General features: G+C 41.6%; 2 protein-coding genes across 2 annotated transcripts; both read left to right on the top strand.

The window, feature by feature from the left end:
* Nucleotides 1-448: 448 nt before the first annotated feature.
* LOC143552270 (multiple C2 domain and transmembrane region protein 7-like) lies at nucleotides 449-5,247 on the top strand. Its single transcript, XM_077042535.1, has 2 exons — nucleotides 449-579; nucleotides 2,222-5,247. Exon 2 carries the CDS (start codon nucleotides 2,281-2,283, stop codon nucleotides 5,245-5,247), a length of 2,967 nt encoding a protein of 988 aa, XP_076898650.1. The 5' UTR covers nucleotides 449-579; nucleotides 2,222-2,280.
* An 11,109-nt stretch (nucleotides 5,248-16,356) lies between these two features.
* LOC143552264 (putative xyloglucan galactosyltransferase GT20) lies at nucleotides 16,357-18,571 on the top strand. The gene has a single exon (XM_077042530.1). It carries the CDS (start codon nucleotides 16,511-16,513, stop codon nucleotides 18,482-18,484), a length of 1,974 nt encoding a protein of 657 aa, XP_076898645.1. The 5' UTR covers nucleotides 16,357-16,510; the 3' UTR covers nucleotides 18,485-18,571.
* Nucleotides 18,572-26,186: the final 7,615 nt, after the last annotated feature.

The raw sequence follows: 26,186 nt of genomic DNA on the forward strand, positions 1-26,186 counted from the left end.
AACTTTGGTATGAACCCTTTGCAAATTGAGAACTTTGGAAACCATTTTAAACCATTAAAACACATTTAAAAAAATATTTAAAACAATCATAAAACAAAAAATACTCATCAAATGAAGTATTTGAAGAAATTTTCACATGAGTAATAGTACATCTGTTGATACAAAGATGATTAGCATAGAGTTTAGACATATTGCATTCCCTGGCCTATAGTAGTCAAACTGACTGGTATCCACCGACCTTTCTCGTACAGTCCACCATCCCCAAGCAGTATCCAACAGACACGTCACTCTGAACTCCCTCTTTTCAGCTCAATTTAAATCACAAAACACACGACACTAAACCCCCTGCCCCTTATTATTATTATAAATACATAATAATAATCAAATCATCTTGCAATGCCACCTCATAATAATAACAATCAAATCACAAAACATAATAATAATCCATCTTCTCTCTCCACTGCTTCTCTTTTGGCTTCAAGCTTATTTAAAACCCTGCCTGTCAGCTTATTATTGATACCTCTATCTTCAACACATGAAGCTGCTTTACTAGTGGTTCATACCTCAATCTCATTTCAGGTACTTTTTTTTTTTTGGTTTCTTGAAAATTAATGCTTTTGTTCTTCATTGTGAGATGAATGAGATCTGAAAGATTATCATGTTTAGCACATTATGTGAGTGCAAGAATCTTGTTCTTCATTTGTTGTTTTTATTTCAAGATTTATAAAGTTTTTTTTTAACACCAAATAAAATCTAGATTCCATTAAAATGTAAAAACTTGGTTTTGTTCTTCATTTTGAGTCAACTGAGATCTGGGTTTTTGTGGGGTTTTAGAGTAATTTATTATTTACATATTCTTGGATGTTAAAGGTTACATTTTTGTTGATTTTAAACCAAATTTTATGCTTTTCTTGGTTGTTTTTAGTCAAATTAAGATATGGGGTTTTGTGGTGTTATCATGAAGATTCAAAAGGCTATTTGCTCTTGATTTTTGGTGTTAATAGGGAATAAAATTATAAATATCTGCTTTTGTGATGGGGATTTATATAATATAATATTTTTTTTGTTTACAATCCAAGAATCTTGAATTTTTTTATACTTCTAATTTGTATCCTTATAACATTTTTTTACCTAAGAAACTGGAAATTATTTTGCCTTTTATTCTTAGTTATAATATAAATTAGATCTAAATGTCTTTTTGCTACAAAGATTATTGGCTTTTTGTGGGATGACTTGGATCCCTAAAAAATACTTTGAATCTATAGAATCAGTCAATATTATTCAAGAATCTTGAAAGCTTTTAGCTTTAAATTTTTATTTAAATTTTTAGTGTTAATGTCATAATTATCATTATCAAAGTGATCCCAAGAATCCAAGATTATAGACTAAGATTGCTATTTTTGTGGGTTTTAGGTAAAGTCCTATAAATTGTTTGAATTTAAAGAATCACCAAATATTATCCAAAAATCTTGAAAACTTTTTTGATTTTGATTTTGATTTATGATATTGATGTCAAATGATTACCCAAAAGGATAGATCAAGATTGTTATAGCTGTGTTGGCTTTACCTAAATTCCTATAAATCTGTTTAAATCTAAAGATTCAGCCAATATTATCCAAGAATCTTGAAAGTTTGTTGCCAATGATTAAAGTGGGTGTCTTTTATTTTTTGTATGGGTTACTAGTACCTTTTTTTTTTATAATGGTTTGCTTTATGTAATTTTTTTCTTGTGAGGAGATAGTGTCACTCTACATCTTATTCATGTGGGGAACAGTCAAAGCACCATGTGTGTTAACCTTCATTTTAGGGACCCTTTACTTTAACTTTCAGTCATTGTTGCATGTACATCTTAGATCTTATATAATATTATATAATACATTATAATATTTAATTGAGTTAGTAAACAATTAATCATTAGTTAAAGTTCATGGATCTGTCCTTAAAGTTAGATTACCATTACCATAGTACACTGTCTAAAAGTCTTAACTTTTTCTTAAGGAAGATCTTGCACAGTTAGAAGATCATAAGCTTCTAAGTAGAAAAAGAGAAAAAAACAAGATCGATTTCGGTTCCAAAAAGGTGGGAACTTTCTATGTTTGATGATGTTTACATTCAGATTAAAGGGCATTTTAGTCATTTACCTCTTCGCAAATGCATTTTCGGCATGTAGATTATTTCTTCTCTTTGGTTTTTAAAATCTGTGTTATGTTAATGCTCTCAGGTTAATTTGAAGTATGTCTTTATCTATACTTCATCAAAAGTTGAATTTCAAGCCCTAATATGAATCTTAAGCTCGGGGTCGATATAGCCGGGGCCCACAACCTTCTTCCAAAAGAGGGTCACGGATCATCAAGTGCATATGTCGAGCTCTACTTCGATGGTCAAAAGTACCGAACAACAGTCAAAGATAAAGATCTCGACCCCGTTTGGGACGAGAGTTTTTACTTCAACATTTCCGACCCAACCATCCTTCCGAATCTCACACTAGACGCCTACGTGTACAACAACGTTAAAGGCACGAATTCGAGGTCGTTTTTGGGTAAAGTTTCCATAACGGGAAACTCATTCGTCCCATATTCGGACGCGGTTGTCTTACACTACCCATTAGAGAAACGAGGAATCTTTTCCCGTGTACGAGGCGAGCTCGGGCTTAAAGTTTACATAACCGATGACCCTAAAATAAAGTCTTCTGAACCGGTTGTTAACATGGCCCGAAACGAAACACACCCTGAGCCCGTTAAGAAAAGTGAGGTGAGGCATACTTTCCATCATTTGCCACATCAGACTCAGGCTCCCGCCAACACCGCGGTCCCGGCGGCCCCACCGCCGGTTATGAGAAACGAGTATGAGCCGATAAAACCGAACCCCCCACCTCAGCCTCCAAAGCTTGTAAGGATGTACTCAGAATCTTCATCTCAGCCCGCTGACTATGCGCTTAAGGAGACGAGCCCGTATTTAGGAGGCGGGCGAGTTGTTGGCGGGCGGGTTATTCAGACTGATAAAGCTTCTTCAACTTATGATCTTGTTGAAAAGATGCATTTCTTGTTTGTACGGGTCGTGAAGGCCCGTGATCTTCCGTCAATGGATATAACGGGAAGCCTCGACCCGTATGTCGAGGTTCGGGTCGGGAACTATAAGGGTGTGACCAGACATATTGAAAAAAACCAAAACCCGATGTGGAATATTGTTTTCGCGTTCTCAAGGGAGCGGATGCAAGCTTCGGTTCTTGAAGTCGTGGTCAAAGATAAAGATTTGGTCAAAGATGATTTTGTTGGGCTTGTTAGGTTTGATCTCAATGAGGTGCCGTTGCGGGTCCCACCGGACAGCCCGTTAGCACCGCAATGGTACCGGTTGGAGGACAAGAAAGGTGACCGGATCAAGAGTGAGCTCATGGTGGCGGTTTGGATCGGGACTCAAGCTGATGAAGCGTTTCCCGATGCGTGGCACTCGGATGCAGCCACCCCAGTAGACAGTTCGGGTGCAGCATCGGTTTTGATCCGGTCAAAGGTCTATCAAGCACCCCGGTTATGGTATGTTCGGGTCAATGTGGTCGAGGCTCAGGACCTGGTTCCAACCGATAAGACCCGGTTCCCTGACACTTACGTGAAAGCTCACATCGGGAACCAGGTTATGCGGACTAAAACAGTCCAGGCCCGTTCACTTAACCCGTTATGGAATGAGGACCTAGTCTTTGTTGCTGCCGAGCCTTTCGAGGATCATCTTATTCTCACGGTTGAGGACCGTGTGGGGCCCGGGAAGGATGAGATTCTCGGGAGGGTAATTATACCTTTAAGCATGGTCGAAAAACGGGCCGATGATCGGATCATACATTCCCGATGGTTTAATTTGGAAAAGCCCGTTGCAGTCGATGTTGATCAGTTAAAAAAGGATAAATTTTCTATGCGAATTCATCTCCGGATCTGTCTCGATGGCGGTTACCACGTTCTCGACGAGTCAACTCACTATAGTAGCGATCTTCGACCGACCGCAAAACAGCTTTGGAAGCCGACAATAGGGGTTTTAGAGCTTGGGATTTTAAATGCGGTCGGGCTGCACCCGATGAAAACCCGAGACGGGCGAGGTACATCCGACACTTATTGTGTCGCAAAATATGGGCATAAATGGGTTAGAACCCGAACCATAGTCGATAACCTATGCCCAAAGTATAACGAGCAGTATACGTGGGAGGTTTTTGACACCGCCACGGTTCTCACCGTAGGTGTTTTCGACAACAGTCAGCTCGGCGACAAGGGTTCCAATAGTAAAGATTTGCGTGTCGGGAAAGTCCGCATTCGCATTTCAACCCTCGAAGCGGGTCGGGTTTATACCCATTCATACCCATTACTCGTGTTAAACCCGAACGGGGTAAAGAAAATGGGCGAGCTCCACTTAGCGATCCGGTTTTCATGCACAAACTTTGTTAACATGCTATACACTTATTCTCGCCCGTTGCTACCGAAAATGCACTATGTCCGCCCATTCAGCGTTATGCAACTAGACATGTTACGCCACCAGGCGGTCCAGATAGTGGCGGCTCGGCTGGGTCGATCCGAGCCGCCACTACGAAAAGAGGTAGTGGAGTACATGTCAGACGTGGACTCCCACCTCTGGAGTATGCGCAGAAGCAAAGCCAACTTTTTTCGTTTAATGATGATTTTTGCACCATTGTTCGCGGTCTCAAAGTGGTTCGGCGACATTTGTATGTGGCGGAACCCGATCACCACTGTGCTCGTTCACGTCCTGTTCATCATGCTCGTGTGCTTCCCCGAGCTGATTTTGCCAACCGTGTTCCTATACATGTTTTTAATAGGAATATGGAACTTTAGATACCGCCCGAGGTACCCGCCTCACATGAACACAAAGATTTCACAAGCTGAAGGGGTGCACCCGGATGAGCTGGATGAGGAGTTTGACACGTTTCCTACTAGCCGAAACCCGGACCTGGTGCGGTTGAGGTATGACCGGTTGAGAAGTGTGGCTGGGCGGATACAGACGGTGGTTGGGGACATTGCGACGCAAGGGGAACGGATGCAGTCGTTGCTGAGCTGGAGGGACCCGCGGGCGACGGCTATATTTGTCACATTTTGTTTGGTGGCTGCCATTGTGTTGTATGTGACCCCGTTTCAGGCGATTGCGGGTTTGATTGGGTTGTTTATGATGAGACATCCGAGGTTTCGACATCGTTTGCCGTCTGTGCCGGTTAACTTCTTCAGGAGGCTGCCAGCTAGGACGGATAGCATGCTGTGATGGGTGTTTGGTGACTGGACAAATAAGATGTGTTGTAACATGTAACCTGTGTTGTTTAGGTGTACTATGAAACCTTAATAACTGCTTTAATTTTTTGATGGTTTAATAAATCTTTATATGTTGTTACTTGTTTACTGTCTTTTATGTTAAATAAAAAAAGCACTACATCCTTTCATTACTAAATAGTAAATACTATGTAAGTCTGGATATGCTAGTAACTGTTGTCTCTTGATATCCGTTGATGTTTTAGATTCTAGTGTTTTTGCTTAAGTCATCTTTAAGCAAACTAATGAGACATTTTTATAGAGACTAGCTGGTAATTGGTTCGGAAGGTTTCATAGCTTAAAACCGAATCATAAACTTATGATCAGTTTAAAATTGAAACATTTGCAGTTTCAAAGTGGTTTTATTTTCGTTTCATTTTCTTTTGTTTTGGACTTCAGTTTTTTATATCTTTTTCTGGGCTTTTATCAGAAGATGATATTATTTTTAAAAAGTTTCAAAATTACAATATTAATTGGTTGAATGATTTCAGTTGTTAATTATACTATTAGGTTGGTTTGATAAGTAGTATTAATACTTTATATATCCATAACCTACACTAAGAAAAAATACATTAAAAAAAATAGAAAAAGAAAAACCTTTAATCAAAGCTTTTAAAACAAACACACTTTATTCATGCATATGATAAAAATGTATGTTGAAATTAAGTTTTACTTATTTTATTAATCCATCTAAGATCAAGAAGGAATTTTAATCAAGAATCAAGATATGCTTGACCCCATGGTGTTGGGAATTTGATGGGTGTAGAAACCTCAAATGAATCTTGATAATTTATGTATGTTTAATGGTGGATTATGAGAAGTTTTTTAGTAAATTTGGAGAGATAGTTCTTATTGAAAGGAGAGTCTCATATATGTTTTTGTGCATGCCTTTTACAGTGTGTTATCCCTATACATATACGGTTTGAAGGGAATCTTCTTCCCTTGACCGTTATCTGATGATACACCCTATTACCCAGCGGTTCCTTCCTTGTCCCTTGACTTGAGTTGGTTTCCCCCTTTTATCCACTGGATGCTTTTATTATGCTTCAGGCCGACGTCACTCTGTCTTGATGCTTATGACTCACTGGGACCCGTCAGTGGTTGACTTGCTTTTTTGTCTTGGGGAAGCTTTGGGCTGGACTTGTTTTCTTGGGCCTCACTTGGGCTGGATCCTATGTAGTCTCATCAAGTCCCCTAGTCTATTATTCATATTATTTATGATATGAACAATAGACTCTAATTGGGCCTTACCATTTCCTTCTTTCTTAGTCTTCATATTCGCTGGGCTTCTGGGTCACTGGTTGATGTGAGATGGGCCTCTCATAGATATACAATCATTGCCGGCCCAACTTGTTCAATTATGAAGGCGGTAAAAGATGTGGTGTAAATTGAATTACACGTTTTTTCACACAGCTATTGATATTCATTTCCCTGACGTCCCATCTCATAAATCACTCTTTACACCTTACCTTTCTCTCTCACACTGTTCCAGCGACCTTCCCTTTCCCCTTTGGTTTTCGCTCTTCAATCATGTTAGTGTTCTTCTCCTTTGACCCTCTTTCTTTTTCTTCACCATGGGCCGTGAAGGTTTGTCTTCGACAACCTCCATCTTAACATAGGATCAGATGCTTCAGATATGCGCTCGTTACCGAATACCTTTATCCTTGTCACCTGTTTTACCTAAACCTCACGAGACGGCTCTTAGTCGTCCCGAGTTGCTCACCTTGTATACCAAAACCCTAGAATGCGCCAACATTCGCTATCCCTTGACGGAGTTTCAGTTAGCTTTGTTGAAATTTCATAAGTTAAGATTCGATCAGGTTCACCCCTTAGGTTTTTTACGTGTGACTCACTTCGAGATTGCTTGTCGTGCTATGGAGGGTTTCGCCACTGTGCCTCTGTTTCGTCGATTTTATCGTTTGAAGGTGGACGGAGACTGGTTTACCTTCGAACGCCGTCCTGTTAACAAACATCCTTCATGCTGCTCAAAGATGCCGACTGGGTTTAGCCCTAAGGAATGGAAGAACAGTTTTTTCTTTGTGTCTCTTAACTTTGCTCCGGGTTTTCGTAGCCGACGACTCACGGACTCTCTTATTCATGACGCGTATCCCCGATCTTCGATGCCTCAAGATGATTTGTACAACTTGTTGATTAGCAACCCTACTGAAGTTACGACTTATCCCATTTGTTATGTATGGCTGGAATGAGCCAGATATGGTCAGACCCTTCTACTCGTCCGGCCATATTCGATGGTGACCGAGGTTCTTGACCTCTTGTTTCTTTTTTTTTTCTTTTCTTTTTTATTTTTTTATTATGCTTGCTTTTTTATCATCTTGATGTTTATAACTCGTTATTCCTTTGTGCAGAAATGAGTTTAAAGGGGGCTTTGTTGAAAGGTCCTTTGAAGGCAGCTTCCTTTGTGTCCGTCCCCGTAACCCCTTAAGCTAACTCGGAGACTGAATCTGCATCCTCAGGTCGTCCTACTTCTGGTATCCTCGTTGATGCATCTGAGACCCCCAAATGGAAAAAAGCCTTGGCTACTGTTTATGGGGCTTCTATGAAACATCGTCTGAGGAATTCAAAGCGACCTTATCTGGGCCAATCATCGTCCAGCCACCCAGGGACCTCTTCTGTCGAGCCTGTCAATTTAGAAGACGATTTCGAGTTTCCCGTGGCAACTCCTGCTGATATGCATGCGCCCGTTGGGTTCGATCAGGCTCAATTCGATTCTCCCGATGAACATCTTGAAGGGTCTGGACCTGTTCCTCAAACTTCACCGGTCCAGACTTCAGAAAAGCTAGACAATGATCTCGTGTTCGTCCATCCCCCCCTAGAATTTGAAGGTTGGGGCATCTGTCATGACGCCTCTGCAAGCTCATGAGTTCCTTTCCTGTGCCATCCCTCCCGTTGACTCGGCTAACATCCGAGCTTTGGATCGGGATCGCCTAGTTGGTGACTTCGATACTCACTTGTATAGAGCTTTGGCACTCGAGGCAGCCACTCGTCAAGCCGCTATTGATGATGGTCAGGTGTTGCCACAATTGAAAGAAGAGATTTCAAGACTTGAGCAGTTGAACGAAAAGAATCACGGGAAAATTCAGCGTCTGAGACAGCGAGTCCTCCTAGCTCAGGAAGAGTCTCTAGAGGTGCCTGGCTTGAAGGCCGAGTTGAAGAAGGCTCAAGACGAAGCTGCACGGTTGGGTGTGGAACTATCAAAAGCCCGAGTTGAGCACGACAAGGTTTTGGAGGTACTATTCTTTTCTTCTTTTCTTGTTCTTTGCGTTGGTCTTCAGGACTTATTTGTATTGGGGTATCTTTGGTTGACAGTTGGAAGTTAGTTTTAAGAAGATGTGTGAAGAGAATGAGAGGTTGAAGAGTGAGGTTGATGCGAATCGTGTTCATAAAGACCGGTTGATAGGGGAATTCCAGGAAAAACATGACAAGATGGAGGCTCACAAGGACAAGTTGATCGGGGAACTCCAGGAGAAGTACGACAAGATGGAGCAAGCGTTCAAGAGTGCGCAGGCTGACCGAGTGTGGATGGTGACTGAAGGGTTCAAGTTGGTTTTTAGTCAGGCTCGGTCCTGTCGGGAAACTTGTTTGGCTAGGGATGCCATGACTTGTGCTGTTTTCTCTTCAGGTTATCAGAGTGGTTTAAGAGAAGGTTATGAGTTTTAGGCTCAGGGCATCCCCCTTGCTGAAACACCTACCTATTCCGAGACTATGGAGGCAGAGGCTGAGGCGGCTTTTGGTACTTATGTTGCTTTCGAGCCTCCATTACTGAAGCAACTTTCGGCTGTCCCTGACATACCGGTGGAGGAGATTCGGGCCATGTCCTTGGTAGTGGACCCTCTTATTCGCTCTCCCCAAGGATGATCGTGGACCTACTTGGATTTGTTATGGCTTTTGGCAAAACTCTCTTTTCTTTTGCTGTTTTCTTTTATTTGTCTTTCGTTAAAACACTAGTATGGGTTAGCCCCCTGGGGGTCTTGTGTTTTTTTTATGTAACCGATATTTCCCCCTTTAGGGGTTGGACTTTGTTAGCCACAGGGGCAGTTTAGTAGTTTTAATCGTTGGAACCGTGCTATGCTTAAAGTTATACTCGGCTTATGTTTTTGATCCCATTTGGGGGGTTTAGGACTATTTGATCATTTGGTTTCACTTTGGCCAATTTTTTGGTTAACCATGTAGCCTATCAGCGAGGCCTCCCTCTCATCCTTTCGTGATGGAGGGGTGTTAGCCACACTGTGTATAGCAATTATCACGGAGACGGAATCGTTAGTTAAATTTCTCGGAGAAACTATAAGAAACTTCTAATTTCATATGTTTAGACATTAAGTCGCGTTGTGTAAATTGATTACAAAAAGATAAGACATCAACGCCCTATTACATTAAGTCCCTCTCGGAGAGGTGATTATTAGAATGTGACGTAGTCACCTAAAGGAGTGCTGTCAGATATCTCAAAATACTATCGGGACGCTCTTTGCATTTTCTCCTTTCTTCTCTCCCTTGTCGAGGGAGCTCAAGCATAGTATTTTCTCAGTTGCATGGCATTCCACGTACGGGGTATTTCTTCTCCCGTATGGTACGCCAACTTGTAGGCTCCCTTCTCTCCTGCCCAAGTGATTTGATAGGGTCCCTCCCATAGAGGTCCTAGTTTCCCCTGACTTTCTTGTCGACTGACCTCATTTTCCCGTAGTACCAGGTATCCCACCTTAAATTTCACTTCCCTTACTTTCGCATTGTAATATTTCTCCATTGTCTTCTTGTATTCAACTTCTCGCCGTGCTGCTGCCTCCCTTCTTTCCTCGGCGAAATTCAAATTTAGCCTCAGATCCCCTTCATTCTCTTCCTCACTCAAACGTGTCCGATGTGTGGGAATATTTATCTCCACTGGTATCATTGCTTCGGTGCCATAGGTCAAGCAAAGGGTGTTTCTCCGTGGCTGACCTTCGGCATGGTTCGATGGGCACATAAGACGTGTGGCAGCTCTTCGACCCAAGAACCCCTCTCTCTCCCCAAACGGCTAAAGATACCCTCTACGATGCTTCGATTAGCTCTTTCTACTTGCCCATTCGCCTGAGGATGCGCAAATGATGTGAAGACTTGCTTGATGTGCATCTATTCGCACCATTCTCGAAAGATCCCCCCTTCAAATTGCTTCCCATTGTCACTCACAATGGTATGGGGTATTCTGAAGCGACACACAATGTTCTCCCACACAAACTTTTTGACCTGTTGCCCCGTGATCGTGGCCAGGGGTTTCGCTTCAACCCACTTAGAGAAATAATCGATGGCCACCACGAAGAATTTAGCCTTGCCCGATCCCTCCGGGAAAGGACCCACAATGTCAATGCCCCGTTTCCGGAAGGGCCAGGAAGAACTGACCGGTATTAGGTTGAGTTTTGGCTTTCTGGTGATTGGGGCATAAATCTGACAGCTGTCACATTTCCGTATTTCTCGCAAGGCACTCAAGAACATAGTTGGCCAGTAATAGCCAGCTCGCATAGCTCGGGCAGCAACCATTTTGGCTCCCATGTGCATCCCACAGATCCCTTCGTGGATCTCCTGGATGATGTACTCGGCCTTTTCGTAATCAATACATTTCAACGACAGACCCAAGTAGGATATTCTGTAGAGGGCACCGTTTATCATCTCGTACTGTAGCGCCTTGATTTTCAGTCTCTGGGCTTCTTGTTTTCCCTCTGGTGCAATTCCTTCTCGCAAATATCGGATGATGGGGGCCATCCAACTATATCCGTATGTCTCCACATTTCTGACGGTCTTTTCCAAGATGGATGGTTGCCCACTGGTTTCTACTCGGACCTCTTTTGCGAGGTAATCGAAGGCTACCGAGGCTAGCTTACTGAGGGCATCATCCTTCTTATTCTGGCCTCGGGGGATGTGCACCACCTTTGCTTCCTGGAAGCCTTGTAACAATTCTTTCGTCTTTTTGAGGTACTCTATCATTTGGGGTCTTTTGCCTCATAGTCCCCGTTCACTTGGTTGGCCACTAGCAAAGAATCAACGTGAGCCTTGATACGCTTGACTGACATTTTCTGTGCCACTCGGAGGCCAGCCAACAGGGCTTCATACTCAGCCTCGTTGTTGGTGCTAGCGAAACTCAATTGTATGGCGTACGTAAATTCAGTCCCATCCGGGTCGACAAGTATTAGCCATGCCCCGTTTCCATCTTCATTGGATGCTCCGTCCGTATGTAAGTTCCAGACCGGCTTACTTTGGTTTTCTGGGCGTTCTTCCCTGGTGTCATCCGGGGATGGAACTTTTTCACTTTCCGTTGATGTTTCCTGGGGAGGAACCTCTTCAAATTCTGACGCCGGAGCTTCGGTAAGGAAGTCGGCTATCACTTGCCCTTTGAAGGCAGTTCTTGGTTTGTATTCTATTGAGTATTCTCCCAGCTCTATGGCCCACTTAGCTAACCGGCCGGATATCTCTGGCTTCATCACTATCCGTTGAAGGGGCTTGTCGGTCAACACTTGGACTTCATGTGCCTTAAAGTACCGCCTAAGCTTCCTGGCTGTGTAGACCAATGACAGTACTAGCTTCTCAATGGGAGAATATCTCTCTTCTGGGCCTTTCAGGGTCCGGCTTACAAAGTATATAGGGATCTGAGCTCCCTTTCTTTCTACCATCAGCGCCGAACTGATGGTTTGATCTGTGCATGACAAATAGAGCGTCAGCTTCTCTTCTGGCAACGGTGAGGTGATTAAAGGAAGTTCGCTTAAGTGTGACTTGAGTTCTCGGAAAGCCTCGTCAGCTTCCGTATCCCAGCAGAACTTGTTTTGCTTCATACACCTTCTTAACACCGCCATAAAGGGAAGAGTTCGATCTACGATCTTTGAGAGGAATCGGTTTAGGGCGACTAACCTTCCTTGTAGTCTTTGCACCTCCTTGATGTTTTTTGGGGGATTCATCTTAACCAGGGCTTCTACCTTTTCAGGGTTTGCTCGAAATCCCCCTTGGGTGACCACGACCCCCAGAAACTTTCACTCTTCAACCTCAAATGAACATTTACCCAGGTTGAGTTTCTTGTTAGCTTGGAGAAGGGTGTCGAAGGTTTCCCGGATGTCTCTGAGCATCCTTTCTTCGTATGTGCTTTTGATGACCAGGTCATCCACATAAATTTCCACATTTCTCTCTTTTTGGCCCTCGAACAGTCGATCCATGAACCGCTGGTACGTTGCTCCGGCGTTTTTAAGGCCGAATGGCATCTTGGTGTAGCAGAAGGTTCCTTCGTCTGTGTAAAAGGCGGTTTTTTCTTCATATTGGGGGTTCATTTGAATCTGATGGTATCCTTTATATGCATCCAGGAAGCATCGGAGTGGATACTGAGCGAGGGACTCTATCTTTTTTTCAATCTCCGGGAGAGGGTATGAGTCTTTTGGACAAGCCTTGTTTAGATCTTTAAAATCAATGCACATGCGCCAGCTGTTGTCAGACTTAGCGATCATCACAGGGTTCGATATCCATCGAGGATATTTGACCGCTCTTACTATCCCTGCTTGTACTAACTTAGCGGTTTCTTCCCGGACCGCTCGGCTTTTCTGAAGCCCCAAGCTCCTTCTCTTTTGCTTGACTGGTTCCCTCCAGCGAGCTTCATCTAGGGTATGTTGTGTCCAGGTTCGGGGGAATCCCGTCATATCCTGGTGCGTCCATGCAAATATGTCCGAGTTGTGTAATAACAACTTCTTTAGGCCTGCCTTTCCTTTGTCAGATAATTGTGACCCTATCCTTACCGTCTGCTCGGGATGCTCTCCGTTGAGTACCCATTCCTCCACCCCTTTCCTTATTGGTGTGTTTCGATTAACGCTGGCTATTATCTCCGAGGATGATCGGATGGTGGCTGTTCCCTTGGGAGTGGGGAATCTCATGTATCCGTAAACTGTGGAAGGAACGGATCTGAGTGCTTTCATGCCTGGTCTACCCAAAATGATGTTGTACTTCGAGGGAGCTCGGACTACGGAGAAGCGGAGGCATACAGTCCGAGTCTTCTCTTCGTCTCGAAGTGTGAATGGTAGGTTGAGGGATCCCAATGGTTCCACTACCTCCCCTGAAAATCCCATCAAGGGGCATAAATCTTCTTCTAGCCTCTCTTGGACGTCTTTTTGTAACCTTCGGAAACAATGTTCACACATTACTTCTACCCCACTACCTCCGTACACATGTACACGGGCCACTCGGTGTCCGGCGACGCTGGCCGAGATGTTCAGCGGCATTTCCCTGGATTCACTTTCGGTTACCCCGGGGAAGTGCACCTCTGCTCTTGTTCATTCCATGTTCATCAGGGGGAATTCCTTCCTCACTGTTTTGAAGGGTCGTCCCAGGTTTCCATCTCCCTCTTCTCTTCTTCGTATCATATCGACAAAGTGTCTGTCTTCCTCCTCTTCCTTAACTCGGGGCGTCGGTTCTTTAGCCGGGGCTGGCAGCTGCCCCGTCTTTAGAGCTGTTTCCCACAACCTTTTCAGTTGGACGCAATTTTCTGTAGTATGTCCAGTACTCTTATGATAATTGCAATATCCAGCGGGGTTGGGTTTGTATGCATGTTTAAACGGGCTCGGGGTTCTGACGGGATATTTGGCTTTATCCGTTACTAATACGTCTTCCTCACTGGGGCTCATCTTTCCCCCGAACGGAGGTCGATATCTCCCTCCCTCCGGTCGAATACTGGGGAAACGCGGGGGGTAGTATGTCGAGGAAGGTACATACCCGGAGTGGTTCCCTGGTGGTCGGTACGGCGTGAAACGGGATCTGTCGAAAGGTGCTCGGATCTTGCCGGGGCTCGCATTTCCCGGACTCTTTCCCCCCGGAGATTTGGGTAGGGTTTTCTTCGTTTCCCATTCTCGTAGCTTGGAGCCTGTGTCTTTCCCTCTGACAAATGCTCGAACCCGATCCATCAGTTGGTAATGTGCTTGAAGTAATCTAATAATTATTAACTAAATTACGCTAATCTAGACACTAAGTAATACTCTAGATCATGTATTCTAGTTAGCATTTAAAATCAATTATAATAACATTAAATATCAATTATAAACCGCTTGAGCTCGTTTTCATTTGTAACCTTTAAAATTCGAACTTGAACCAACTAAGAATAATATTTAATAAAAATCTGGCTCAAAAGTACTTAAAAATGTAAGAAATATTTATATAAAAATATATATATATTAGACCACATCAGTTGGTCGAAAGTAGTAGGGAAATCTTCCCCCAGTTTCTCTGTGAGCTGAGAAAATCTTACTCCATTTATGAATCCACTGATATTCATGACCTCCGGTACGCCCCTGATGTTCATGTTTTCTGCTACGTACCGGTCCATGAACTGTTCCACTTTTTCTTCATCCTTCCTCCGGATATGCAGGATCTCGTTGGGGTTTTTCATGGCTTTTCTTTGCTGGCTGAAGTTTCGCAAGAACTTTCCCCTCAACTCCTCGTAACTATCTATGCTTCCTGGTTCTAGACTATCGAACCATACCCTTGCTCCTCCCGTCAAGGTCTAGGGGAACATGAGACACCAAGAAGGCATGGTCCATCCACTGACCATACCCGCACCTCGGAAGGCGTGGAGGTGGTCTTCTGGGTCTTGCGTTCCATCATACTTATCTACCGTGGAGGGGTACCGAAGCTTTGGAGGTAGGGTTGCTTCGGCTATGCGTCGAGTGAACTTGGACACATCGGAAGTGTCCGTGGGTCCGTAAGGGGCATCTAAAGTGCTTGGAGCGGGTCCTTCCTTGCTTTTGGCTGAAGACAGGAAGGTTACCAATGACTCTAGGAGTACAGCGGGATTTTTGAAGGGATCAACCTCTTTGTCTGGTTCTTCCCCGTTCTTGAATCTTGGGCTGTCAAATGACAGGCGTGTCTTGACGGCGGCAAGTTTGTATTCTCTTTCTTGCTCGTCTAGGCAGGCCTTGAGCGCATCCCGATGAGTTCAGATGAACTCCGGGGTGATTTCCTATTTTTCGCTAGCTACAGGACCCTTTTCCAACTCCTCTCTGGCATCTTCCTTTTATGTCTCGTCCTCTATGAGGACTGGCCCCTCCATTTCTCGTGAGTTCAACATGCTTGTTCCTTCGTTTATCTTGGTGATGGTGGACTCGTCCCCGGTTCCCGTCATGACCTGGGATCTTCCCGTGACGTTTTGCTCTAGATCTTGATCTACCATCTTCTCCGAAACCGTGGTGTGGGACTTCCTAGTTGCAGAGGTCCCACGGATGGCGCCAATGTAGAAACCTCAAATGAATCTTGATAATTTATGTATGTTTAATGGTGGATTATGAGAAGTTTCTTTAGTGAATTCGGAGAGATAGTTCTTATTGAAAGGAGAGTCTCATATATGTTTCTGTGCATGCCTTTTACAGTGTGTTAATCCCTATACATATACGGTTTGAAGGGAATCTTCTTCCCTTGACCGTTATCTGATGATACACCCTATTACCCAGCGGTTCCTTCCTTGTCCCTTGACTTGAGTTGGTTTTCCCCTTTTATCCACTGGATGTTTTTCTTATGCTTCAGGCCAACGTCACTTTGTCTTGATGCTTATGACTCACTGGGACCCGTCAGTGATTGACCTGCCTTTTTGTCTTGGGGAAGCTTTGGGCTGGACTTGTTTTCTTGGGCCTCACTTGGACTGGATCCTATGTAGGTTTGATAAGTAGTATTAATACTTTATATATCCATAACCTACACTTAAAAAAAATACATTAAAAAAAATAGAAAAAGAAAAACCTTTAATCAAAGTTTTTAAAACAAACACACTTTATTCACGCATATGATAAAAATGTATGTTGACGTTAAGTTTTACTTATTTTATTAATCCATCTAAGATCAAGAAGGAATTTTAATCAAGAATCAAGATATGCTTGACCCATGGTGTTGGGAATTTGATGGGCAATTAGTATATCTTTTAGACATTTAATAATAACAAACATGGTTTTTTAATTGTTTATATGGGTTACATACTTACATGTATAAAATCAAATGATTGGGTTGACGAATTTGGATTAAATTAAATTAAACTAAATTAACTTACAGATCACCATCGTGCATCCAAGTATTCTAAACAAACTAATCATGCATTGAAGCTCTACGTGCACTCATGTTGTCTCTTAATAATATGCATCATACCTTCACTAGAAATGCTCATTTAAAAGTCTGAATCCAACCCAAATTCATATCAAAATCACTACCATTTTAGCATCAATAAAATGGTAACCGTGTTATCTAAGAAAAAATCTAAAGCCCCGAAAAGAGTCGAGCCGAAAAGAGGCTGTTTCCGATCATGTGTGACATGGTTTGTGTATCCTCTTCCGACCGCTCTCTTTTTCATGATTCTCATATTTGTTTGGTCATCGTCTACCACTTACATTTCGGGTAGGATTGTTCATGTTTGTATTTCGTCTCGTAAGCTTACCAACCTCTATTGTCTCTCGGCCACCACACACCCGAACGAGCAGTTCCAGCTCCCGTTCACGAATTCTAGTTCAGTTCTTGAAGAGAAACTTGTTGAAAACCCGACTGCTTTTGTTGACACAAGAGTCGGGAATGAGGTTGTGACTCACCTTAAAGGCGAGTCAAAAGAAGTTTCTAACTTGAATCTCGAAAAACATAATCCTCAGAATGAGGGTAATGATGAAATCAAGAAAGCAAAGGAAGTTGTTGAAAATCCGACTCCTTTTGTTGATAAAGGAGTCGGGAATGAGGTCATGAGTGACCTTAAAGGCGAGTCCGAGGAGGTTTCTAAACTAGTTCTTGAAAACCAGAATCCTCATAATGAGGATACCGGTGAAATGAAGAAAGAAAAGGAAGTTGTTAAAAACCCGACTCCTGATGAAAGAGTCGGGAATGAGAAGGCGAGTGTTGAGGAAGTTTCAAACTTCTTTCTTGAAAACAACAATCCTCAGAACGGGTATAATGATGAAATCAAGAAAGCAAGGGAATTTGTTGAAGAGAATCTTCGAGTCCAAAGATCATGGGCCGCGAATCAAAACTGGAATCTAAACCAAAACCAATGTGATGGACGAGGAATCTATGTCTACGAGTTGCCACCAAAGTTCAACAAGGATTTGGTGGCTCAATGTCATGATATGGTTCCTTGGGTCGATATGTGTAAGTATTTTAGCAACAACGCGTTTGGTGAGCCCATACCTGAGCTTGGGAACCGATGGTTCCGGACTCATCAGTACTCGCTGGAATTGATATTTCATTCCCGAGTTTTAAAACACCCGTGTCGGGTTTACGATGGAAACCAAGCAAAAATGTTCTATGTTCCATATTATGGTGGCTTAGATATCTTGAGGTGGCATTTCAAGAATGTTTCTAATGAAGTTAAGGATACTTTGTCTTATGAGCTAGTAAATTGGCTAGAAATGCAAAAGTCATGGGACAAGAACCTAGGAAAAGATCATGTCTTTGTTTTGGGGAAAATTTCATGGGATTTTAGGAGGAAGGATCACACATCATGGGGAACCAGATTTCTCGAGCTCGAAGAAATGCAAAACCCGCTAAAGCTCATGATCGAACGACAACCATGGGAGCTCAACGACATCGGGATCCCTCACCCGACACACTTCCACCCACACTCAGACGACGATATCCGGACATGGCAACGTAAAATCATCTCATCACATCGTCGAAGCCTCATCAGTTTTGCTGGGGCCGCCCGTCCTGACGCTCATGACAATATCAGGTCTATCTTGATAGACCAGTGCACATCAGCAACCGAAGAACAATGTAGGTTCTTCGATTGTAAGTCAAAGCACTGTGACGAACCACAATCACTAATAGGGCTATTCACGGAGTCTGAATTCTGTCTTCAGCCTCCGGGTGACAGCCCTACTAGGAAGTCAGTGTTTGACTCGTTGGTCTCCGGGTGTATCCCCGTCCTTTTTGACCCGTTTACGGCTTACTATCAATACCCATGGCATTTGCCCGAGGATCATGGGAAGTATTCGGTTTTTATTGATCAAGAAGAGGTGTGGACGATGAAGGTGAATGTGGTGGAAAGGTTGATGAAGGTACCATTGAAAGAGAGGGATGATATGAGAAGAAACATTGTGTACGATTTGATGCCAAAACTAGTTTATGGAGACGAAGATTCAAAGTTTGATATGTTTCAAGATGCATTCTCCATTACAATGAACAACTTGATGGAGAGGATTAAAAGTTTGAACTTGGAGTAATAGTCGTTAACCGCAGATGAGTGAACAGGACGGAAGTTAAACCTCCGGTGACCGGAATATTCTTGTTGTCTAGTTATATATTGAGGTGTGTTTTAAGGATATATGGCGGGTAAAAACCCAAACATGTAACATTCATTTTAGTTCATTTGTTTATATTCAAAGATTTTTTGAACTGCAAATCAGAAAGAACTGATCGCCATTTTTTTTATACATAGATTTGTGTCGTTTTTTCTCTGATAGATAACTTGTAATATGTATAATTTTTTATCAATTTTAATATACAGTTTTGTTTTTCAACAACTTTTTCATTGCGAGACTATTTGTAAACTGTTTGACGGTCAACGTGCTTAATTATAGAGTTAAACATGTCAACTCAAACACGGCCAATTTAATTAAACGGGCTAAAACAGGTTAAAATATCTGCAGGTAACGAAAGAGAACTTAAAAGATCAAGAAACATAATCTTCCATTAAAATTAGCATACTACCGAGTCGAAATAATCTCCTAATTCTACTTAATAATTATAAAATGGTTGCTTTCTTCGTTACAGATACGTCAGCACGACCGGTCTATAATCTAAAAAACAAACATTAATAGAGGGCATAATCTCCCTTTGTTGTTCTTTCTGCACTATTCATGTACAACATGCATATACAGAAACACCAACATTTTCTTAATAACAATTTATCAACGCGTAAGGTCAATTTCAGTAGGAGAGTTTTTCAACCCGACCCGTAAGGTTTGTTGCTCAGGAGCCGCTACAGTGTTAAGTTGAATATCCAAATGTTTGTCGTCCGTTGAAGATGTTTCTGTTTTCGTCTTGGCTTTAACTTCATTACCACCACCGTACACGAAACTACATACCACCACCTACAACACCAAAAATCACATTTTTAGAAACATTCCGCCTTTATTTGTTCTAAAAACAGAATTGAAACAACCCTAAAAGAAAACACAAAACTGGTCTAAAACAGTACCTGTACTAAGCTGGATGCCACTAGCCTGCCGCCAATAGCACCACCAATGACATTACCATCACCGCTACAAACTGAGATGCTTAAACCGCCAGTCGGGCTCCGGGCCCCACTGTTGTCCGGAAGCAGATAACAACCGGATAAACATAGTATCTCAAACCGGCCCTGCAACACAAAGAGTCCAACATAAAGCAAACTCAATGGATCAATTCTAGACTATGCAACTTAACTGACCTCATAGGTCACTGTGCCTCGGCTGAAAGATGAAAACTGAGTTAGTGTAACTGCAGAAACGGTTCCATTGCCCGATAATATGCATATTGCCCTTGCCCGTTGTCGTGCAAATGTTAATATCCTTTCAGCAACATCCTCTCCAGAAGATACATGGATTGTGTGAGGTGTAAAAGCCAATCCTGCTGAATTATTCATCCATTCACCTGGTTGAAACAGAAAGACAGTTCTACAAGTCAAATTCTACCATTTTCAAGCACTAGGGGGTGTAAACGAGACAAGACGAACCTGAGTTTGACTTTTTTCTTCACTTACTAGAGCTCAAGCGTGGCTCATTTCAAGCTCTATTTTTAAAGCTCGAGCTTGGGTGACGGCTCATGAATAGTTTTTCAAGCTTGAGTTGCTCGGGCTCGAATCGTTTATTAATTATTGATTAATATATGCGCATTTAAAAACTATCTTTTATATATTTATTATTTATAACTGTTATATATAACATAATATATAATATTTAGTTATTTTAATGAAATTGTATACATGTTAATAGTAAATATTATATAGAATGAAATTAATATATTAAATATAACTGGTATAAACAATAGGCACCTTTAGGCTCAATAAGTGAAGTTAAAGCTTAGGTTTGTTTGTTTATCAAACAGACTTATTTTAGGCCAGAGCTTGTTTAAGCCCGGCTCGATATGAGCTTTTAGTGAGCTGATCTTGAATAGCTCACGTGCACGTCTAGTAAATTGTAACATGCATATTGACAATATAAAAATGTATGAATCAAATCAAGTTTAGTAAATTGCGAAAACATACCAACATTAGCAAGTCTTTGTTTCCATCCACTACCAGGAGGTCTCCCTCTGTTCTTTCTCAGGTTCGGGCCGGCAGAGCCCGAACAAGAGAAAGACGCTGGTGTCAACCCTAACTCCATATGTGACTCACTTGGTGCATATTTCCTAGGCCTCCCTCTCTTTTTCTTTGGTGATGAATTGTGATCCAATTGAAATGATGAACCTAACCACATGTTGTTGGTTTGACCAGGAGTTAAGTTAGGTTGTGGGGTATGTAGCCCATCACTTTGGTTACCAGACACATGCATCAACACTGTACTACTAATTAACTTTCTTAACCAGAAAATAAATTATCTAACACACACCAATTTTCTTGGAATTTTGACTGTGTTTCAAGAAAATTGTATAAGATTGTAGAAATTACACAAAAATGTTTTTAAAAAAGGAAGGGTTTTACATGGGTTTGCCAGCAAACAACTGAAGAATGAATAAAACAGAGAAAACATTAGAAAGATTGAAACTTTATGGCAGAATACTAATGCAGAAATGTATCTAGGATCGGCAATGGAGATTGTTATTTGCAGATCATGAAGAAACGAAAGGAAGAGAGAGGAGACAAAAGTGAAAATAGGCATGGAAAAGCTTTAAGCTTTTTAAACTTTATTATATATATAAAAGATTAAAAGAAAGAAAGAAAGAAAAAAGCAAAATGACCCGACAATTATTTGTTTATCATATAAATTTCTATACGACAAATATATGATTGCTAAGAACGGTCAATGATGTCTATGATTTTCATGTAAGTTTTTTTTTAGTAGTAGGCAATGTTGTTGAAACCGGACCGGACCGGCCGGTCGAACCGGTCTGACCGGGATTCGGTCCACCGACCGGTCCGGTTCATATAGTTCGCTCGGCTGACAGGGAACCGGCCGGTCTGAACCGGTTCGGCTGGTCGAACCGGGAACCGGACCGGTTGAACCGGTTTTCTAAGGAAAAAAATAATTTTTTTTGAAAAAATCATTTTTTAAGCTTGATCCGTCATTTTTTGACCAAATTTGTTCGGCCGGTCCGACCGGTTCGACCGGTTGAACCGGTGAACCGGTAGGCCGTCCGGTTCAGTGTCCGGTCCGGTTATGAAAACATTGGTAGTAGGTTTATTAAGAAAAAAAATGGCTTTTTAGGACTTAAACCAAATGAATTTTAGGTATCTAATAAATAGATAGCTGGATTGAGTATATTTCTGACACTCCATGTAAGCGTCAACGTATACATCTGTGATTATAGAATCCACCATCTCAGATAGCTAGATCCAAATTTATTCCCTTAAACGTTATTTTGCCACGTGGAGGCGTAAGATGAAACCAGTCATCTGAGATAGCTGGATTGAACTTAATGTTTTTAATTACTGCAAACTCACGGGTGTACTCGTTTGAAGATGCAAAATGTTTTGAAAGCAATGTAGTGTAGGTTTATGGTATGTGAAATATTTGAAATTTAAGAAATTCACAAATGAAGATTAACTAGAAAAATTAGGGTTCTTACAAATCGTGGCCAGGTTTAGAATCTGCATTCCGGGTTACAATCAGTCCATGATGTGCGAACAACAACATAATGACCGCAAGTGCAAATCACATTAAATTTTTTTTTAATTAGGTATCAACTTGAGATATAAGATGAAAAACTTGTGAATGAAATACATAAAGGTTGAAGGCTGGATTCATATATATGGAAAAATTATTGGTGTTCTTTTATAGAATCAAAGTTATCCTTGTATAATGGAAACTCGCGTGACTTTTTGCATGACGATAGTGAATATAGTGTTTAAAAGATGTCACATACAATCAATTTACACTGCATGGCTTTCAAATCATTTTACATCTTTAAAGGAGTACACTTGTAAGTTTGCAGTAATTGAAAACATTGAGTTCAATCTAGCTATCTCAGATAGTTGGTTTCATTTTACTTTGTCACGTGGCAGAATGGTGTTTAAGGGAATAAACTAAGATCCAGCTATCTAAGATGGTGGATCCAGTCACCACATATATACACGTTGACGCTTACTTGGAATGTCATTTGAAGAGATAAACTCAATCCTGCTATGTCAAATGGTTTGATAGCTTAAATCCATTTAGTCCATTGTCAGAGACCTAAAAATCATTTTTTTCCTAATAAATATACTACTTAAAAATATTTATGTAAAAGGTTTTGCTAAGATAAATTAATATTATTTTGAGTAAATTACACTAGATGTGAATATGATAGGTTGAAATTTCATCTTTCGTTTTTAGGTTTGTGATTTATGGGTTTCGTCCCTATTGTTTGAACAAACGTCACGTATCTTCATCCCAAAACCATAGGTGAATTACGTTTTTGCGTTCACCTTGGTGCAACATGCCAACATCAACTCCAAGCACACAAAGGCCATCTCTGCGTTCACCCAAACTTTTCATCATTTCTCAATTCTAAACACACTCGATGACACCCCCACCGCAAACCGTAGACGACAACCCCACATTTACAAACTCACAACGTTTAAATGAGGTAAGGGCCTCTTCTTTGTTTTATTAATTTTATTCTCTAGTCTTGTTTTCTTATTAAAAATGGTGGGCATGATGTTTTGATTGTCTTTTAACTACAAACAAAATAGTCATTTTTTATAAGTTAACAGATTTTATTTACGAAACATCTATACCATGGACGAGATACATATTATCGTCCAATCAATAGGCATGAAATCCGTAAATATGTAAGAACCAATGGCGGCCCAAGCTTGATAAAAAGTCGGGGCTTTTTTTTTCTCATACAAACCTTTCTTCTTTATCCGGGCTGGGACTGACAATATAAAATTTTTAGCTTATTTATGCGGAGTTGAAAATATCCCTTTTTATAATTCAATTAAAGCCTTTGTAGTTTTATTTTTCCATTAGCATACTTGCAGATTCGGTGTCACTTTGACATTAAAATAAGTAACAAATAACAATTTAATGTGAAAGCAAATAAGCTTAAAACTCAAGTAGCAAATATAACATATATATATTGCCAGATTCTAAAATATCAAATTGGGTAAGAGTTATCAGTCAATCAATCAATCAATCATACTCAGTGAAATCCCACCAACAGTAAAGCTATAAGTAGGGTCTGGGGAGGGTGGGATGTAGGCACATCGTACCTCTATCCATATGGATAAAGAGGTGGCTTCTAGAGAGATCCTCAGCTCTAGAATACATATGTCTGGGATAATATATGGAAATCAAAATCCAACAGTAACTAATAATAATAATAATAATAATAATAATAATAATAATAATAATAATATGTACACGGGAAGAAAACACCATTATTGTGTGTGACCAGAGTAAGGTAAATAGACGCCCTAAAGTGTTCATTTCTCCCTAAAAATCGTTAACTTTAATTCTACTTCTCCAAAAATTCATATCCTCAATCATGTCCTCTGAGAGGTTTAGGTCTATCAGATCATATCTAATCTTCTCATCCCAAGTCAATTTAGGACGTCCTCTACCCCTCCTCCCCTCTATAGTAATGTTTTCTACGGATCTAACAGGATTCGTCGTATGTCTTCTCTTCACATGTCCAAACCATCTCAATCTCCACTCTCTTATCTTGTCTGATATGTTCGCTACCCCTAATCTCTCCCGAAACACAATGTTTCTTATTTGGTCTAACCTTGTGTGCCCACACATCCAGTGTAGCATTCTCATTTCTGCTACCTCCATCTTCCGCACATGTGTCTTCTTGATGGCCCAACAATCTGTTCCATATAGCATTGCAGGTTTAACTGCGACCCTGTAAAATTTTTCCTTTAGTTTAGTTGGGAAATTCTTGTCGCACAATATACCTGTAGCTGATTTCCATCTTCACCATCCTACCTGAACTCGATGGGTCACATCACTGTCTAATTCCCCATTGCTCTGAACAAATGATCATAGATAATTGAACTTCGTTACCTGCGGAACCACATGCCCCTCAATGGTGATCTGTGCGTCTTCATTGTCATTTACCCCTCCAAAATCACAGTGTAGGTACTCCGTCTTAGAGCGACTAATTCTTAAACCTTTTGTCTCAAAGGTCGTTCGCCACTCCTCTAGCCTCATGTTTAGATCTCGTTTTCTCTCGTCAATTAAGGCAATATCGTCTGCGAACATCATGCACCACGGAAGCGCCCCCTGAATCGACTTTGACAACTCATCCAAGACTACTGCAAAAAGAAACAGACTCAACGCTGACCCCTGATGGAGACCTACCTCTACGGGGAAGAAATCAGTATCCCCCACGGGTGCACGGACAGTTGTTGCACTCCTGGTATACATATCCATAATTATCTCTATATATTTCCTCGGTATTCCTCTAACCTCCAAGCACTCCCAAAGCACTTGTCGTGGCACACTGTCGTAGGCCTTTTCTAGGTCAATAAAGACCATATGCAGGTCACGCTTCTTCTCCCTATACTTTTCCATTAATCTTCTTATAAGGTGTATTGCCTATGTGGTGGAACGCCCCGACATGAAGCCAAATTGGTTCACTGTAACCTGAGTTTCCCGTCTAAGTCTAACCTCAATCACTCTTTCCCATAGCTTCATAGTATGGCTTAGTAGTTTGATTCCTCGGTAGTTACCACAACATTGGGCGTCTCCTTTGTTCTTATAGATAGGAACTACAACGCTGCTCCTCCACTGGTCTGGCATCTTACCAGATTTGAGGATAATATTGAACAGAGTAGTTAACTACCATACCCCTTCCTCTCCCAGACACTTCCACACCTCAATGGGTATGTTGTCTAGGCCAACCGCCTTAGCCCTTCCCATCCTCCTAAGTGCAGTCTGCACCTCTTCTGGTGTGATCCGTCTGCAGTAGCAGTTATTCGGTTGTTGTCGTTGGAAGGTTGTGTTGTCATATTCTTCTTGGTGAGCTCTCCCATTGTTAAAAAGATTGTAGAAGTAGGTTTGCCATCTTAGCTTGATGTCTTGTTCCTTGACCAGTACATGCCCATCCGTATCCTTTATGAACTTCACAGGTCCTAGATCTTGCCTTCTACGCTCCCTGGCTTTGGCAATCTTAAACATTGCATTTTCTCCCTCTTTTGTTTCTAAACGTTCATACATCCGTTTATATGCCGCTTCTTTGCTTCCGCCACTGCCTTCTTCGCCTCTTTCTTGACCGTTTTGTAGGTCTCCCTCAACTCCACTCGCTCCTCCTCATTCGTGCACCTCATAAGCTCCCTAAAACATCCTTCTTTGTCCCTTATCTTGTCTTGTACTGCCTCATTCCACCACCAGGACTCCTTATGCCCACCTTCCTTTCCTGTTGTAACCCCTAGAGTCTCCTTTGCTACTTGAATGATCTTTGTCGCCATAGCTTCCCATATAAGAGTTGAGTCCCCATTTAGTCGAGCTCGTGTCTGCAGTCTGAGTTTATCCTTAAACAGTTGGATATTTTCGTCCTTTAAATTTCCCCATCGAATTCTAGGTGTAACTTTCTTCTCTCGAACAACCAACTTATTTCTAAAGCCTATATCTGTCACTAGCAGTCGATGTTGAGCCACAACTGTCTCACCAGGTATGACTTTGCAGTCGTTCCACCAACGTCGGTCTCCTTGCCTCATCAAAATGTAGTCAATTTGCGTGTCGCGTCCACCACTGCTAAAAGTGATCAAATGAGAATCTCTTTTCTTAAAATAAGAAT

Source organism: Bidens hawaiensis, unplaced genomic scaffold (genome assembly GCF_021521415.1).
Source record: "Bidens hawaiensis isolate Kalapana, Puna unplaced genomic scaffold, B.hawaiensis_p1.1 tig00016835_1, whole genome shotgun sequence".
NCBI lineage: Eukaryota > Viridiplantae > Streptophyta > Magnoliopsida > Asterales > Asteraceae > Bidens > Bidens hawaiensis.

What these genes read in the sequence shown, in the direction of transcription:
- LOC143552270 (XM_077042535.1), top strand. Translation starts at nt 2,281, where the DNA reads ATGAATCTTAAGCTCGGGGTCGATATAGCCGGGGCCCACAACCTTCTT.
- LOC143552264 (XM_077042530.1), top strand. Translation starts at nt 16,511, where the DNA reads ATGGTAACCGTGTTATCTAAGAAAAAATCTAAAGCCCCGAAAAGAGTC.